Genomic DNA, 19,166 nt, shown 5'->3' on the forward strand with positions numbered 1-19,166 from the left:
ATTTGAAGAAATGTGCACCATTCTGACTGAGGCAGAAGCCATCATAAACTCGAGGCCGCTCACTTATGTGCACAATGATGTGGATGAACCACAGCCGTTGACACCTGCCCACTTCTTGGTGGGTCAGAGACTGACTTGCTTACCTCCTAAGCCCTTTCCAGCTGATACTAACCATCCAACAGCAAACAAGGAGGAGATGACACGGAGGTGGCGTTACAGACAAAGACTTATGACTAACTTCTGGAACAGATGGCGGAGAGAATATTTATTGGACTTGAAGTCGGCCCATCGCTGTGACATCCCGCAGCCTTCTCTGCTGAAGGTGGGAGATGTTGTACTCATTGGAGAGGATAACACACCAAGGCAGAGCTGGAGGCTGGGAAGAATTCAAGAACTCTTTCCAGGGCGTGATGGCCTAGTAAGGTCATGTACAGTTCGAACCAGCTCAGGCACCCTTCTGAGGAGACCAATACAACTGTTATATTCTTTAGAAATTTAGATAAACTGTAGTTTATCGGGGGGGAGGATGTTGAGACTTTATTTGTTGGACAGACATTATTTCAGATGAATCCAGTTCACATGTTGAATAGGTTATAGACTGCATTTCATTTTATTTGGGAGTTACATTAAAGACTTCATTTCCCATGATGCTCTAGGAGCAAGAAGGTGGCCTAGCGTGATTACGTCAGGGGTTTTTGTTTATGTTAGTCAGCCATGTTTGAACCTGAAAACTCGCACACGCTGTATGATTTCTCTTTTTCTTTATTTTACTATTACCAACTAAAGTACCTTAAAATGGAAGACAAACGTCTCGCTTCGTCATTCTTAGTTTGAAGATTAATTCTACAACAACCGTTAACCTAACCAGAATTCACACCTTACCCTCTAAACTTAATGAGGACTTCAGGAATGAGGTCTACTTGTCCCAATAAGGTCACTCCTAAAAAGGTAACAAACACACACACACACACACACACACACACACACACACACAAAGTGAGAGTGACACAGACAAACAGCGTCCTACAGGTTGAAATCCATCAGATTTGTTCTCTAATTGTATGTTGAGGAGATTTCAGAGGTGACACAGTTTTGGGAGATGAAAAACACTCAACAGAACAGACTCAATACAACGCAAACAGACACACAAACCCAAAGAACTGTTATCTACCTTCACACTCCACCTTTATCTCTCTAGGAAAACACCTCATATCACATTAGCTGTTTGGCCAGCAACTCGTTAACAGGGAAACGGGATCATGTCACAAGACACAACAGCACAACACACACACACACACATGCACACACACATACACACACACTCATACACACATACATACACACACTAACCAGGGCAACAGCCACAAATCAATGCAGCTGTGTCCAATAAACCGTCCTAAACACAATCAGCAGTCATGAGGTATTGTAAAGAAGATCTAGAGCAGCAGCAGGTACAGATATGTTGCATACTGTTAAAACAATTGTAGCTGTTTAACTTTAAAGTAAAGTGCTTACATTGCACAAATTCTGTTAAATACAACTGACAGATGAAGAAAAGCTGAGGATGAGGAAAACTCCCTGCCCAAGAAAGAAAAAGAAAGAGCTCTTTTAGATTCCTTTAATTATCATTTGATTATTTAGTGATTGGATTGTGGTTGAAGATCATAAACGTCACAGCCCTAGTGGGGTATTTATTTTGAGGCTGTGGCCTTTTTACCCTCGATGTTGACGACGCAGAGGACAAAGAGCCTGTTGATGCGTCTACACAGAGGGTTCTGTGATGCAGAGTACTCTTGTCTTGTTGTGTCCAGCCTGGCAGCGCTCATGAGTTTGCCTCATTTGTGTGACGTTGAGTGCAACAACTGGAACAACTTGAAGAGATTGAATGTTTCACGCTGAATACTTTATACTAATGAAGAGCAATGTGACCTGCAGTCTGATTTATTAATGGTAAAAAGAAAGGCTCTCCAAGACAATCTACATTCAACTGCTACAGATTCAGCTTTTTCAGCTACAAGAAGCTGAGTGGGTTAAACAAACAAACATTAGAACATTTGTGTTTGTGTGTTACATTCTCATGGTGAAGCAACGTTACTGTATAGAGGACAGTTAAATCAGCTGTAATCAACATTGGTAGATTCATAATCATTCATAATCATTTAAATCTCTACAGTAATGAGTGAATAATCAGGTGACCAGACACATAACCTCAAATGAATGTTGCTCCATGTCGGCTCAATGTAGATATAGGCAGCTGTTTGCTAGCACACATTGACCATATCAACTTTATAAGGTGATAATCTGTCAGTGCTATGTTGACAGCTTGTACAACGTATGTTCACAGTAAAAAAAAAAAGAAGCCTTTTACTATATAGTGTTTGATGTTTGTTTATATATATATATTTTACAGCCTTTTATTATATAGTGTTTGATGTTTGTTTATAGTTAAAAAAGCCTTTTACTATAGTGTTTAATGTTTGTAGTGAATTATCCCTCAATCATCTGTTAATGTGTTCAGTTTTTGGAATTGGGCTTTCACCAGATGAAAGTTGTTAATTAGTCTGACAAGTGGGTTAGCCAGCTCACACTCTTGTGCTAGAGGGCTACAGATGTAAGAACCTGATGTGACCAGCAGGACTCGCTTAACTTTTCATCAAATATTATCTTTCCTCGATTCATGTAGTCTCATATATCAGCTTCTGTGTCATATTTTAAGGGATTGTTTCTTTGCTCTGATGGAAGCAAATCTCTGCGTGTACAGTAGACTTTTTTTAGTATAATGCAAAGCAAATATTAGTGTTTCAAAGCGACTGAGCATTAGATAACAGTGGCGGCAGCGCGGCCAGAAAAGGTCACCTTCAAACTCGGCTTGTTACAAGAGTAAACTTTGTCTAATCTCATAACATCAGAGGAAACACAGTAAAGTGCTTTGACCTGTAAAGTCCGCTTGCTCTTGTTGCTTTGCGTTAAAGCCACCACATAACTGAACTGGTGATGAGTCAGAGGAGGTCAACAGTATAAAGTCAAGCAGGAGTGCTCTCCATGAAACACTGTGCCACTCCTTTATTTATTCTTTTATACTACCAACCTCACGTCTGCTGCTATTCTACCAGTCTTTTATGTGTTCATCATGTCTGACAGCTGGCTAATTTGCTTTTTAAAAATGTTTTAAATGAAATTAACAAGTCATTAATGTAGTTAAAGGTATAGTAAGCAATAACAATCCAATACATTTTTTGTCAAAATCACCAAATCTCTCCTCACTATCCGCTAGCTGTCCCTTCTACATACTCGCTGAAAAAAAAAAGGTCCAGTCTCAATACACAGCCTGGCTCTGAGATTCAGCAGATCAATATGTGGCTCGGACCGAGCCACCAAACAATGCTCCAGCCAATCAGAGACGGGGAGCGTTCATGTGCGTTCACGGTCAGACAGAGGAGGGAGGTGGCGTTACGTAGTGTACGCAGTCGGAGCGAGAAACGTCTGGTACAAATATAGTGGAGAAGGAGAGGTGACCAAGAAACATCCAGAGAGGAGAAAGTTAGACGAACAAAACATATAAAAGAAGGACTTTGACCAGACAAGGACCCGAGGACACATCAGTGTGGTTTTCTAATTGCGGAGGGACCGATGGAGACCCGGCGGAGGACCAGAGAGTGAAGGCAGACGCTGCTCTGCCGGACAGGTGAGTAACATCAGCTCTGCTTCATATAAACTGTAACGTTACCTGCTAACATTTAGCTATTTAGTCAGGATATGCTGTTGGTGTGATGTTAGCTGTAAAGTAGCAGAGTTGTTACTACAGCTGTTTGACGCTCTGCACGTTAGCTTCACAGCTAACCTACAACGTAGCTGCTGTGTAGTTGCTCGCTGTGTATCTGGTGTTTGTTGACTGCTTTCAAAGTGTTTACAGTCATGAAGACATATAAACACAGGTTTGCTATCACAATAATCTCACATGAGATTGAGACGCAGTCTGGTGTTAGCCAGGCTAGCCACCTGTACTATTAGAAGGAGAACAACTTTTCTCCTCGTTTTCCCCCACATCGCTTACTATACCTTTTAAGATGTGTTCTGGCAAACACTAAATATTGACTCTCAAATTCAACTTAACTGGAGACTCACTGGCAGAATAGTCACAAGACTGGAACGTGATTGGGCAATATGTGCTAATCACATCTATTGGAACATTACAATGCTGTGTGTAATCAAATATTGAATTTTCCACCTGGGCACTTGTGAATGATTTCTCAACCAAGTTTTGTGTGTGTGTGTGTGTGTGTGTGTGTGTGTATGTGAGAGAGAGTGTGTGTAATTGTGTGTGTGTTACCTGTTGTAGCATCTCCTCAGTGGAAGCCAGTTTCTGTCTGTGTTCCTCCAGAGAGCTTTCTAGGTCTCTGATCTTCTCCCCCTGAGCCTCCACCTGGTCGGTCAGAACGCTCACCTAATGGGTGACACATTCATGTTATGTTCATGTTATGACGCACATTGAGAGTGATGATTGAACAGATCCAGAAAGAAACCTAAAGTAAGATGTGATGCACTTACACAAATATTCATACAAAAACAGAGAAAAACAGATAAAAGACTATACTAACACTCCCATGTGTCTTTCTCCTCCTTCACTCAACAGACACACACACACAGACACACACACACAGACAGACACACACAATCCAACCTGGCATACCTCGAATCCAACAACAACACACATTTACTCAGCAGTCTGTCACTCGGGAATGCGTTGCACATTTACTATAATCTCCCTGACAACATGCTCACCTCTTGCCATACACACACACACACACACACACAACTCTCCTGTTCTCCTAAACTATGCCAAATCCCTCTGACAGCAGCTGATTCTCTGTCACTTCAGCTTCTCTGATTTTTTGCCCCTGCAGCCATGTCCTGTCTCATAAAACTCTGAATCTCCTGCACAGTTTGTGGCTCAGGATTCATCAAAGTCCACTTTATAAAGAAACAAAGACAGCTATTTTCAAAGAGGAGTGGTCTATAGATGTTGCTATGCTTCCTTTATTGACCAGTTGTACAATGAGTAAGCAGGTGAATGAATGAATGAGTATGTAAATGAGTTACATGTACAATCTTTAGCAGCTGAAAACCTCCACCTAACACTGTAAAATAGTCAAAAGATTACAATCTGATATCAGCAAGTAAAAGTAAGCAACTAAACCTAAAGTGATGGCTCTTAATGTAACTGTATAAACTCCTAATTATGAAGACAAACACTGAAAGTTGTTATAAACCCAGTCTTACCTCTGCTGTGCTCTGCTGCTGAGCCTTACACACACACAAATGGAGGTGAAAGTTCCCTTCTAGACTACGCACATACTAACACAGACACACACACACACACACTGAAGCGAGACGACACTTCACACAAACAGTCTTGAAGGAGACGCAGGTGAAAGGAAAGTAAACCGAAGAGCCACGGAGCAGCCGACCTGTCAACAAGCATAAGCCCCGGTCACCTTTGATATCGACCAATCGCAGCTGACGTCACGGGAAGAATGTGTAACGAGAAGGTGTGTGTGTGAGAGAAATGAACTTTATGAACCACAAGCCGTCCGGGTGGGAGGTGCACTTTAACACGACATTAAAAAAACATACACTAAACAAACACACACATACAGGTGAGGTGAGCCTGAGGAGCAGTTCCACAGCTGTGATTAAAGCAGGAGGAATGTAAAGACAGATTGTGGAGATCACAGCTGTATGAACCGGCTATTAAAGTAGAGAAGCTGCTGACGTCACGCTGCGCAGTGATATATAATCTTCTGCTTTACCACGGTAGCACTGATGTTGATAGTTACTGTTAAAGTCAGTAATCACATGCTCAGACAGCTGAGACTCGAAGGTGTTCGGGCATGTTTGTTATGAAATAACATGAAATATCTAAAGAATCAGGATTACAGAGCACAAGCTAAGATGTTTTTCCAGTGTGGCACCAATCCTTCCAGACAAATACATGGATCATTTACTCATGGTAGGATTTAAATGATTATGTCAAAACAAACACAAGTGGCTTTTGGCTTTTTATGTGCTTTTTAATAAAGGTAGGATGGTTTGAATGTCATACGGACAACGTGATATATACTGTAAGCATAAACATTGTTGGCCCTGTATGTTTAGGAAGTGGTTAAAAATAGTATGTTGATGTACCTTCAACACACACACACACACACACACACACACACACACACACACACACACACACACACACACACACACACACACACACACACACACACACACACACACACACACACACACACACACAGAGTTCTTACCTGTAGCACCAGAGACTCTTTGTCTCCCTCTAGGCGGAGCAGACGTTCTTGGTAGGTTTCATTGTTGGCTGGAGAACACAGGTTCACCTGGTCAAACACACAGAGCACAGACACACACAGGTTAACAAGCAGGTTAAGGATGAAGGGCGGTGTCTGTGTCTGTGGTAACCTGCTTTCAACATGTCCATGAATATCACTCAGGACTGTCACAATAACTACTTTTGTTGGATGATATATTCTCTCAGAAATAATCGCGATAAATGATATTATTGTCATTTGAAGATCATTTTACACCACTGATATAATGATAATATAATAGTATAATGATGTAAGGGGGGTTGGGGGTTGGCTTGTAGAGTGGGCGCTATGCTTCCATAAAAACACAGACTGTCATTATGGGCTGGGACAGAGTTATTCACCTTTAATTCCATATAAGCAGCGCTGCTCACTTCTACAGTCTCCTCTCAGGACATACACAGTGAGGACTGGAGGACACTACTTGCTTAGCCAATGTGACATGAATAGCCTCTTAGCTGCTAGTGTGAAGTGTGGCAATATTGAGCTCATAAAAATGTCATATGATAAGTCCATATATAGACATGATGATCATGTAAATGGCTTGACTGAACTGCTGATGATTTATCTGTTTTTCACTCTGGCTTTAGAGCAACAGTCACAGTTAACCTCTAAATGTTGTCACAGCAACAAGTACTTAACCTGCAGAAGTGTAGCCTCATCCACAGTTAAAGACATTCAATTCATTTTCAACTCCTTTTAGTATAGACATCAAGTTTATTTGTTGATTACCAAATTTACTGGTGTCATTTTAGTGCTTTCATGTTCTCAAAAAGATCATAACTAAACTAAATTAGTTCACTTAAAAAAACGCAAATCTAGATTTAGTTTAAGATGCTCTGAGCAAAATAAATAAATCCAACGCAACATTTCTGACTGTTATTAGACTAATGAAACCACAGAACATGGCAGTTAATCATGTGATGAGAATACATTCTACTGAGTTACATGAATAATAAGGAAACAATTCTGCTGTAATCTTCTCAAGACAACATCTGTCATGTTGATGATATTTTACTTCTTTTTTGTTTGTTTGTTTGTTTTTACGTCTTGTGCCTGTGGCTAAAAAGTTGAGCTGTCACCGTTTTTCCCCCAACTCAGCAAAAACTGCTGTAAACTAAGTCTGTCAGGTTACATGAATCACACACACAGTCAGAGATAAAGTAAATATGCTGTTATTGTATATGTTACATAAATAAACAAGTTGAGGCATTGCAGATTTCAGTTAAGAATTTCTTTTAAAGGTAGAAAAAAGTGTAGTGTCACTGCTTCATGTCCAGGATTGGTCGGGGCATGACTACTAAAAAGGGTTGTTACTGCTCAAATATCTCTCTCACAAAGCACATGATACACAGTTATGAAAAATCATCTGACTCATCTGACTCTCATATATCTAGAAATAGCACAGGATCTTAAATAAATAGATAGGGATATTTTTTCCCTTTCAGTCGTCACAGCCTAGCAGGAGAAAAAAAATAAAAGTGGCGTAGAACTTTCTAATGTGGATTTAAGCAAGCATGTGAAATGACTTTTTTTTCCTCCCTTTTTGGTCAGTTTTGTTGTCCCCAACTATTAACGTTACGGCTGAATCATGTGTTCCACCACTCAGAAAGTCAAAATGACAATCAAGCAAAAGCTATTTTAAATGATGTAAGGCTTAAATTCCTTTCTACAGAGTCAGATTATCCTTCCTTTGAGCGTCTGTATCCAGGGCTGCTGACATCTTGACTTCTCAGCTGTTCACAGGGCAAATTCAGAAAGAAAGGAAAACATTACCCTGCTATAAACACGGACGTGATAAGGTGATGGTTTGTGCTTCTCTCAGCTTCAGAGTAGTCGTAGCCTCGTATACAATTGCAGCAGCTAGTAGAGCTCAGATTCATTATAACTACCACTATCAACATGACAAGAGTCTTTTGGTGTTTAAAGACTATAAGCCTATAATAATAAGACAAATATGAAATTAAAACCTGCACCAATCAGTATTTTTTATTAATGGATAAAATGACAAATGTTTAATATAATGTATTATCATCAAAATCTGCAGTTTCCCTGTTTTAGCATCTTTCAGATCACTGTTGGATCACTTTCACTGCTCTAAACCAACCTTGTTTCTACCTGCTGTATGCTAGCTGTTAGCAACTATCTTGTGATCATAGTGGAGCATTTAGTCCCTAAAGAAGTGTAAGGAGCACTAAAGGCTGGACCAAAAATAGAGCTAAAAGGATACTGGACTTAAACACAACCTCAAATAAATGCTAATGCTGTTAGCCATAATGTGTTATCAGCAAGCAGACAAAAATAAAACACTACTGCTTTAAATTCTAGGAAAACTAGTACTAACGACACAGATGGTGTACAAAGGCATTTACCACTCCATCTGAACTATTACTTATTTAATCAGAACTACAAACTACAGCTACATGAATTCCTATAGTCTAACTACGGCCAAATGAAACTGGTTAAATAGCCACATGGCCAGGAAATGATAAAAAATGAGTGTAAAATATGTGTGAGTGAGTAAGAAGAAGTGTGATGTAATTGTTTCTTTCCAGTAAGTGGCCCTTCCTGCCATTACACCCATGACCCAGTTTCGAGAAGGGGAATGTAAACATCTACATGTTCGGCTTATAGCTCACACCGTTATCTGGAGCCAACACTGTACACTGACTTCTATGGAATTAGCTTTAGTTTCTAGACCACCAACAGTCCCCCCCCCCCTCCCAAAAAAAAAGACAGTCAAGATGATTCCTAAGCTTTATAACATGTCCAAGTGAAACATGTGCATCCACGAACTGTAAGACACATCAAGTAATTAACCTTGTAGAACCTCAAACAAAAGACTTAGAAGACTCAAGAATCAGTGTACAGTATAATCCTTGATGATCTGTCTGCAGCTGAGGTCGCTGAGTTCAGAGAATGTATACACACTGAGCCACCAGACAATGACCATATGGAGACATTAAACCTATTAGCATACTGTAAACTGAGCAGACAGACGAAGAAGCAGAGGAGGGAGGGGGGGGGGGATCGGGGGGTGCGAGAGAGGAAGAAAGATTGTGTGAGATCTACAGAGAGTAAAATGACACTAGAGCCATATTTGGATTAACTGTCATCACAGGTACCACTAACAGGAAGTATGACTTTTGCTTTGTCACTCTGGCGGGAGAGAAATCAGGAAGTATTTACTGTAATAGCAGATATTCCCATCGGACTTGGAGAGGAACAAGGCCATTTTTAGGGAGCTGACTCAGTGCTTCAAGGGACTGATGAAGGAGAACCAGGCAATTGTGTTTCTATCTCTATCTATCTGTCATCACCATGTTGGGGTCGTGTGTAGAATATAGTCAGGCTGCTCATGTTATCGCTTTTGTAGGTATTCCAGTCAAGATCAGAGTTCAACACATTTAGCTCATCCTACATTTCATCTTTGCAGCAAAACCAAATATGAAAGGTTGTATATAAAAAGAGGAACAATAGTACTGTTGTATACTAGTAGTTTATTGCAAGTAAAGCCATCTGTATGAATGTGGCAGCTGGGTTACATTTGAGCTATTTGTGCGTCTCTTAAAAGCTGTGCAGTGTTCTGGGCATTTCTGATAAAAGCTGTGCCAAGGTGCTGGGTGGGACTCTTTATGACATACAGTTTATGATACTAGTGTCCAAGAATGCATGACAACATGCAGGACACCACCTACTTTTAATGATTCAATCAAAAAAAAGTGCTCACTGTACTGTAAATACACAAAAGTCTGGTTTTAATTTAAGTTAAAGGGCAAGTTCGCAAAAAGTCTTTCTCAAAACAACAGCCAGGTGCCCAAATGAACATTGACACATGTTTTTGTTCTTGCTGTAATCATTCATCCTGTTCATACTGACCATTAGAAGATCTTTTCATAATGGGACAAATTCCACAGTCCCCCTTCTATCAAAAAATATAATGTTAATGTGGAGCTTCAGCTGTCCAATTTAGTCAAATCTATTCAATGTATTTCAATGTTACCGTCTATTTAGTGCCAAATTCTCTATTTTTGTTACTTCCACTGCAGCTGAACAGGAAAACACTGTCCGTCGAGACACGGAGAGGGAATTCTTATTAAAAAGCCTGGAGCTGTGGAAGATATCTACTTTATTTAACTGTCTCCCACTGCTGAAGCCTCATATTTGCTTCTGATATACTTTTAAACACATTTTTGCTCAAAACGAGGACTGCGACTTTGTAAGCACATTTGGAGGACAGTCTACAGTAATACAATTTCTCTGCTTGCAAAACCTAATTTTTTTATTTTGAGTGATAAAAACAACATAGACCGAGCTGCCTCTCAGCACAGAAAAACATCTTTCCCTTGTTGCTCTTAAATTCATTGTCCCGTGTTGATTAGATTTGGTCCGGGAGCATGTGTAACACATTAGCTTAGGTAGTCTCTTGTCACACTGCTGCGTTTTCTAAATCCAATTTAGAAAGGCTGGTCCGATTCAATTTGATGTCTGCACAGCTTGACAATCAACAATCCCAGCAAGTGTGGGAGCGTATGTAAAGGTGAATCCTTAGCTATGTATTTTCATTTAACTGTATGTGACATCTGAGCTTCCATTTCATTATACTTCACTTTGATGGCATTAAGCAGAGACTAAATACACTTAATCATGGTACACATTGTGAGAAACACCAATAAAAATAGTTGTTTATTGTTATGTAATAACATGGGATAAACATGGCAGCTTGTTTGTAGCAGCTGCTAGCTAGTTTTAGCATGCTAGGGTAACAACTGGGCCTTCATTCTAGCAGGAAGTAAAGGTGTAACCATTGCTCTCACACACTGTTTTTTCCAGCTAACATAACATTTCCCTGAATAGATCATTAACACGTTTTGGATTATCTGAGGCTTTATTTCGATTCCTCTTTGTCGCAGACTGGAATCATTTTGCAATTCTAAGATTAATCAGCTATTCTAATGCAATGTTTAAACAGTGCACTTTTCAGATGAAGTTGGTCTAGTCTTCAAAATGCAGAAGTGACCTCTGACCTAGAGTTCATAGACCTTTTTACAGCAGACATTGATTTGTATTAGCAGAACAGGTGTTACTAAATAATGATGACTCTGCTCCTTCCTGGTGTCCCTTGAAGACATGATGGTGTGAAACTGAAGCAGCTGAATGGAACTCAGCCTTCATTCATTTTATTATTTACACCTGTGATTCTCCCTTAACTGTCAGTGTAGCCGTAGAAAAGGTTTTCAGTGAAAAAGTCCTTTAGCATTTAACATCAATTTGTTTATGTGGCTTTTAAAACATTAGTTATGTTGCTGAAAATGAAAAAAAATCTTGTATCACCCTGGCACTGTAACCCTGACATTTCTGGACGTTATCCATTATTCGGATATTTCTGTGAACGTAAATGTCCGAATCAGTTGTACCGGACATTAAACAGACTTTATGCTGCCAGCTCCCTGATACAAACTCCATGTAATGTCTGATTAAGCCTACTGTATGTGTGAATACAGCAGTGAATTCTCAAGAGAATTCTACAACCGTAGCAGACATTTTGCCCCTCGCCTAAACCAAACACACTATTTCTACATGTTACATGTGTGAAAAGGCGACTCTGGAAAAATGTCCGGACTTGATTCTTCACACATTTTCCAGATTTCATATGTGAAAATGGCTTCAGACATACAGTTTATAAACAAGCACAGTTCATTTCTCAAGTGTCACATGATAAAAAAGTATCCTGAGATTAAAGATGAACAATAAATGAGACATTGAGAAGATGAGAACTTGAGGGCTTACATTTAATGCAGTTATCACTTTAAAAAATGAACTAGTCTCTTTTCCTTTAACTGTCATTGTAGCTGTAAAAAAGTGTTAAAACACCTCAGACTCAAACCGGTCTTTATCAACTTATGAAATAACAGGATATATTGCTTTCCAAGCTTGATTGATTAACACACAAAATTTAGCAGAGTAACTACCCACAATGCAGCATGACTGACGATAAACAAAAAAGGAAGAACGTCTATAACTTGGATGTAGATGTTATTACTCTGTTACAGAAAGAAACCAATTAAAAAGACAAAGAGCGCCACCTGCAGAAATGAAGACTATCTGCAGAAAAAAGATGTGAGTATTTACATAATGTGTGTAAATTCATAGCATGAATCAAACATAAAACGGTTCTAAAATATTAAGATTTTGGGGTTAAGAGTTCATTTCTTTTAAATTTAAATTACAAATAACAATCTCTTTTATGTGTAGCAGAATTTAGGATCTTCCCCACATTGCTCAGTGTGAGCAGGAGTGTTAATGGCCTGAACAGTTGCTGGAGGTGGCTCTGTGAATGCTCTGTGAAGGTCAGTTTAAAAAGGCCACTGTGCACCGCTACGAGACACAAACACAAATAGAATCAGCATCTGTTTTAAAGGGATTTAAAGCCAAATGTTTCATGCCCGATATAAAAAGGCATCTACAAACTTGACCGGGCGCTGATTTATATCAACAATAATCTGCTTATATGACTCGAAGACAAAACATCAGAAACACAGCTGGAACTCTAGACTCTTGTTGTTGAAAACTTTGTGTCTTAACAACGGCGCTGATCTCGCCTGGCAAAGTCTTCCTCTGATTGAATCCAGCGGTTATCAGGCGCTGCTTTGTCAACAGCAATCAGCTGATGGATAATGCTTGCTAATCTGATAACAAAGTTCTTGTGATGCATGCCTATACACACACACACACACACACACACACACAAACACACACCCTAAACCACACAATGACAACTTGAGATGCAGCCCCGCTCTTGAGTTGAGGGAAATTACATGAGAAAACAGTCGGTCGCCGGAACATAACACAATAAGAATCTGAGCTGAGCATGGAACAATAATTATCTAACAGGGACAGGCGAGCTTCCTCTTTACTCAGGTTTTCCACAGAAAACTCCTCCGAGACACCGATCAAGCAGAAGGAATGTGAAACGAGGGAAGACGCAAAAGTAGAAAAAGAGACAAAAATTAATTCGCCAAAGTGGAGATAAAACTCACCTTTTTGAGCCAGGAGAAGTGCTTGTAGAAGTCAATGGGAGCCTCCATGCTCCCAGCCCATCGCTGCCCTGCCTATTCCCTGTGTGTTTTGGTCTGTTTTTATCTGATTGTGTGTGTTTGTGTGTGTGTGAGAGTGTATGAACACGGCCCACGGGACAAAGTAAGAGTGGATTCTTTAGTTTGCAGAGTGCTGCAGCATGTGAGTACTGTCATGTGTGAAAGTGTGTGTGTGTGTGTGTGTGTGTGTGTGTGTGTGTGCGCGCTCGATGTTCACAGCTGTGGAGGATGGTTGTTTTACGATCTCTGCCTTCTGAGTGGGACAACCCCCCCCCCCCCCTCACCACCACCACTCCCCTTGCTCGTACTCCTCTCTTTCCTCTCCTTCTTTAGTACCGCGGCTTCCTTTCTCTCTCTTTCTGCCTCCTCCTTTCCCCCGATCTGGTTGGACTTTTTCTGGTTGTTGCTCCTTTTCCTCTCTTCTTTCACCTCCAGTCACTCCTTTTTTTTCACCCCCCTTTTCTTTACTTCTGCCTCTCTCCCCCTTCTGTTCTTCTCGCTCCCCTCTGAGGTCTGTCTGACGGCCAAATGGCCGAGCTAAGAAAGAGGGGAGGAGGTGGTGGAGGGAGGGTTTGTCGTTTTTCTTTTCTCTCTGTCATCTGTTTGTGTCTTGGCCCATGTTCACGCTCTCTCTCTCTCTCACACTCTCTCTCTCTCTCTCTCTCTCTCATGCATGCACACACACACACACACACACTCTAAACCAGCAGCATCTAACATCCAACACGTGAAGCAGCAACAGGCTGTAATGTCAGCGCAAACATGAACCATGCCAGGTCTCCCCTTGCTTTGCTCGTGCTCTGTTTTAATTAAGTTACACTCACCCGATGGATGGACTTCAAAATGCTCTCTCTCTCTTTCTCTCATCCCATCTGTCCGTCTCTCTGTGTCTGATCATCTTCACTTTTAAACCCGCTAGCTCAGATATCCATTTCCTGTATATGTTACAGAAGCGTGCCAGGAAACAATGTCCACTGTTTGTCTGCGTGACAGGTTTATTTACACACACACACACACACACACACACACACACACACACACACACGCACACACACACACAATGTCGTGGTCATGTCAAAAATATACAGGGTATATTTTGGGCTGTGTGTACATCTACGCAGACCCTACACAGACTGCAGAGGTCTGTGTACTAGTGTGTGGTGTGTACACAGCTACTTGTGTCAGTTAGTTTTAGAATATAGCAGTACTACAGGAGGACCTTTGTTGATATGTCTAATAACTAATAGTATGGGCTATCAATCAATATCATATCAATATCGTGATATTTTATAGATATCATCTTCAATTTTGAGTATCATCATATCATGATATAGAATAAGTGTCTTTTCCTGCTTTTAAAGGCTGCATTACAGTAAAAATGTCGTTTTCTGAGCTTAACAGACTGTTTTATTATCCGCCTTGTCAGTATATCCACATTACTGATGATTATTTATCAAAAATCTCATTGTGTAAATATTTTGTGAAAGCGCTGATAGTCATATCTACAATATTGTCAAAATATTGATATTGAGGTATTTGGTCAAAAATATTCTGATATTTGATTCTGCCCATATCACCCAGTCCTAACTAATAGTTAAGACAGATGACATGTAAGGGTTAGGCTTAAAGGCTTTCTACTGAATTTCTATCAGTACTGAATCTGCATATCGAATTTGAATCATTTTGACTATTTAGGTTTCACTTTCAACATTTGTATGCAACTCAAGTCATTACATAACTTTAAATTCTGTTTTTAAAGCTGCACTGATCCACATTTTTATATCAACAACTGATCAAAAGACTATATTTCATGTGAAAGATGTCACATGTAGTGACAAAGTGCACGGAAAAGTTTCACTCGACATCCACAGTTTTCTTCAGCTCTACTGAGCCTTTTAGCCTCTTTCAGCTGATTGTTTCATTTTGTAGTGTTCAACTTAACTGTTTGGGTTCGCTCACTTATCAATCCTGTTTTCCAGACATACCAGGCAGATGTTTTTTAGCACAAAATCTTTATTAAAACCGCTAGACACTACATTTCCTGCCCAGCATCAATAAATGAATAGTCTTTATGGTCATTATACAAAATTTTCAAAAAAACAGATTGCAACCAGAGATCTACCTGAAATCTAACATTGTATAAATAAATAAAATGAATATAAATTGTGATGTTGTTCTTTATCTTCCAAATTAGCTCAATAAGGTGTTAATATGTCAATGTTGTGTTTACAGCTCACTGCACTGCCCTCAAGTGGCCAAAATTATCACTTACTACTCCTTTAAATAATAAAGAATGTGTTATTCCAATGATATTTAATTAAGATGAACTTAAGCATTCAATTAGGAACTGAAAACACTGTTTGTTGACTGGTTCATCATATATATATATATATATATATATAGAACCATTGACGTTGAAGCCACCATGTATGGTATTTAGAAATGTTTTTGTTGATCTCTGTGCTAGTATATCAAAAACATTTCAGCAAGCTGGTTCCTGTAAAAAGATACTGAACAATCCTGTCTCTTCTGGCACAAACACACACATCCTCCTGAAGAGTTTTAGGAATGCTCCAATCTTACAAATCTACACATCTGAAGACATGTGAACGTCTCGCTGGGTCAGCAGTAATAAGCGGCAGACGCTGGGGTATCACGACTTCCTGCCAATAACATACTTATGATGCTTCCTGTGTTTACATTTGTGTATCTGTAAGTGTGTGTGGGTGTGTGTGGAGTATCTATCCCCCTGGAGAGAAGCCCACAGGGTGCAGACTAATTGTGGAGCACCGGCGTCTTTGATCCTGTTTCTTGAGGTCAGCGGGGAGGAGCAGGAAGGGGAGGTGGGGGGGCAGGGGGCGGGGGGAGAAGGTGGACAGGATGAGGACAAGAGCGAGCAGCCAACCTTACATACTAGCTGCCTTGATAATCTGCCAGGCTTTTGTTCATCTGCTATTGAAAATCAGTGGTCAAAAACAACTGCTTTCACTTGAACTACTTTCCACCGATGACATAGTCCCTTTTGGAAAGGTTGATGATTATCCATAGCAACAGGGGAACTGTCTTTTTTTTAGTTATTAGAAGCTCTGACAAAATGACATTCACGTCCATTGTCAATTGTACATGATATGAATGAACTGGCTTTTTAAAAACTAGGCAAAAATACAGTCCAGTATCTCAAGGAAGTAAGTTGATACGATATTTACGATTCTGAATATCAATGATTTACTTCTAAAGTCAACTAGGGCTGTCAGTTTTTCAAGAAAATCCGGTTTGAACAGAATCGAACTGATGTGCACTCCCCTCCCCTCCACACACACCAGGCTGAGTGCCTACCGTCGAGGTTGTACATTTGGTGCTTGTACATTTGGTGCAGTCGGGTGGTAATCTAACAGGTGAGCCTGCAGGTTTGTTGTCATTGAAGACAGCTGCCTTTATAAAGTAGACAAACAGCCTTATCTTTGTTCCTGACTTTGTGTTGAACCCAAAATACTTCCACACACGCCTTCTCAGATGTTTTGGTGTCGTGATTAACGGTTCAGGGCGGCTCTGTTTGCTATCGTCCTCCATTTTCACAACACGCTACATTAACTTTAGGTCAGTTTACCGATAGCTCAATAGAGCATGCAACAGGTTGGGCTAATGAAGTTTTAGAGCGCCTTCTGCTGAATCACAAGGAAAACTACTTCAAATGGTCTGATGCTCGTATAGAGACTGCAGCTTACATTTCCAACAGGTCGTTACAACATGAATATGAACTTTTCACCCCAAGTTTGTACGAATGTTTGAATTTCGAATAAAGTGTAGGAGGTAGTGTTCCCTTTATGTAACCAGGTGGAGAATAAGGGTGGTGGATGCATGTATAAATGTATATTAACCATAAACTTAGGTGTTTTAGTTGTCTAATCCTAACCATACTGCATTTATAATAATCACAACCTTTCCCTAGTTTATTGATTGGTCCATAAATGTCAGAAAATGTCTATAAATAATGGCCCTAAATGTCTTGTTTTGTCCACAACCCAAAGATATTCAGTTTACTGTCATAATGGTTTAAAGAAACCAGAAAATGTTCACAAAAGAGACTCTACAATCTGAGAGTTTTGAGATTTTCTTCCTTAAAAAATGACTAAGTGATTAGAATTAGCTGGCAATTAATTGATTCATCATTGCAGTTTGTCTTTACTGCATGAGTCAAAACTAGACAGGGCAGTCCGGTGGATTTAATCACACACCACAACATTCCCAGTATAAACTCAAACACTGTAAAACTGGATTGGTGACAGAAACACTGTAGCAAACACTCAGAAAATTGTTTGTTGATACTTTCACACAGTTTTCCTTTTTTTTGGTATTTCCACAAGCAGATCCCTTATACACTGTAAACTGTGGTGTACAAGTGTCAACAAGCATGCAGCAGGAAACACACGACAACATCTGCATGTATGAGGACATGAAAATCAGCCTGAAAATGTACTGTAAAATCCGTTAAAGACATCAGCAGATTTGTTTTGGGGGGTAAAAATGGTAAAAAAATGAAAGAGCTTTCATTTGCATGAAATATCACCTCGGGGGAAACAAAACTAAAGCACTCAAGATGATTAATGGTCTCTAGACAGTTGCTGAATTCAACCTGTTGACATTCAAACCACAGCAGCTTTTTCTACATAACATTCCTTCAATTTATCACATTAACTGCACTGTTCTCCACTATATCTGTTTAAATTAAATAAGTTAATAGATTAGTAACAACGCCTTTGTATCACAAGAAAGCACAGAAAACAGCTTGGAGAGAGAAAGTGGGGCAGTATAAAGGAAGAAGGGAGGGGAGGAATAAAAGTAAGAAAAAAAAGAAAGGCGCAGGGACAGAGGAGGGGTCGTCCAGCAAACTGAGCAGCATGTGAGACATCTGCTGTCGAAACAATATAGGAGGTCAAATAGCCGCTGAACTGCATCCAAGATCCACTTTTCCACCGTCTCAATCAGCGAGCGCAGGTCTGAAAGTGCTTGGCGAGCAGAAAACAGCAGCCTCTGCAGGACGACACTTAACTACAACGGCAAGCAGCTTCGCACTGCTGCATCTGACAACTTTTTTGTCTCTGAGTTCAGCAGGAAAACACAAAGGAGCCTTGCAGAAATTCAAAGTATCACATTTCTCATTTACACAAAATAGAAGAAGTCCTCAAATGAGTTAAAAAAACCCACAAACATATAAAATCACCTTACCTCACAGTCCTGAGTAAGTCAATCCTCATGCCAGAGACCAGAGTGCCTAAATACTACTACACTAAGTCCCTCATTTACAAACAGGCTCACGTCACAAGTAGAGGGATGGTGTCCAAACATGCAGAGAGGGGGGTGAGAGTAGCAACGTGCAGTGAAACAGAAAGAGAATGAAGGAAAAAAAGGGGGGAAAGAGAGAGAGAGAGAGCAGTAAAATAAGTGAGAGATATTGTAAACAAAAGACTGCAGAGCAGAGCAGCTGAGAGGCCATACAGGACAGACATGAGGAGGGGAGAGGAGGGGAGGGGAGGGGAGGGCGTGTGTGTGAGGGAGGGAGAGCTCCATGCAGGAAGTTGATAATAGCCCCAGTTGTAATAGTGTCTCTGAGGAAAAAGTTTATGGAATGCATCCCAAACCTCTCCGGTTGTTCCCTTCCCTCCTTCCATTACTGTAAAGT

At 40.2% G+C, this 19,166-nt stretch overlaps 1 protein-coding gene across 5 annotated transcripts in view; it reads right to left on the reverse strand.

Moving 5' to 3' along the window:
- Positions 1–19,166, reverse strand: part of ppfibp2b (PPFIA binding protein 2b) — an 86,750-nt gene that overhangs the window by 38,796 nt on the left and 28,788 nt on the right. For 4 of the 5 annotated variants that reach the window (XM_053319308.1, XM_053319306.1, XM_053319303.1 and 1 more), the window contains exons 4-5: positions 6,315–6,401; positions 4,331–4,444 (exon numbers count right to left, since the gene is read on the reverse strand). In XM_053319308.1, coding sequence (XP_053175283.1) covers positions 4,331–4,444; positions 6,315–6,401 — 201 coding nt within the window. Of the gene's footprint in view, positions 1–4,330; positions 4,445–6,314; positions 6,402–13,429; positions 13,684–19,166 lie in introns of those variants that run through there. The other variant, XM_053319307.1, reaches the window with a different exon arrangement.

The sequence above is a fragment of the Scomber japonicus genome, chromosome 5 (genome assembly GCF_027409825.1).
Source record: "Scomber japonicus isolate fScoJap1 chromosome 5, fScoJap1.pri, whole genome shotgun sequence".
NCBI classification, from domain to species: domain Eukaryota; kingdom Metazoa; phylum Chordata; class Actinopteri; order Scombriformes; family Scombridae; genus Scomber; species Scomber japonicus.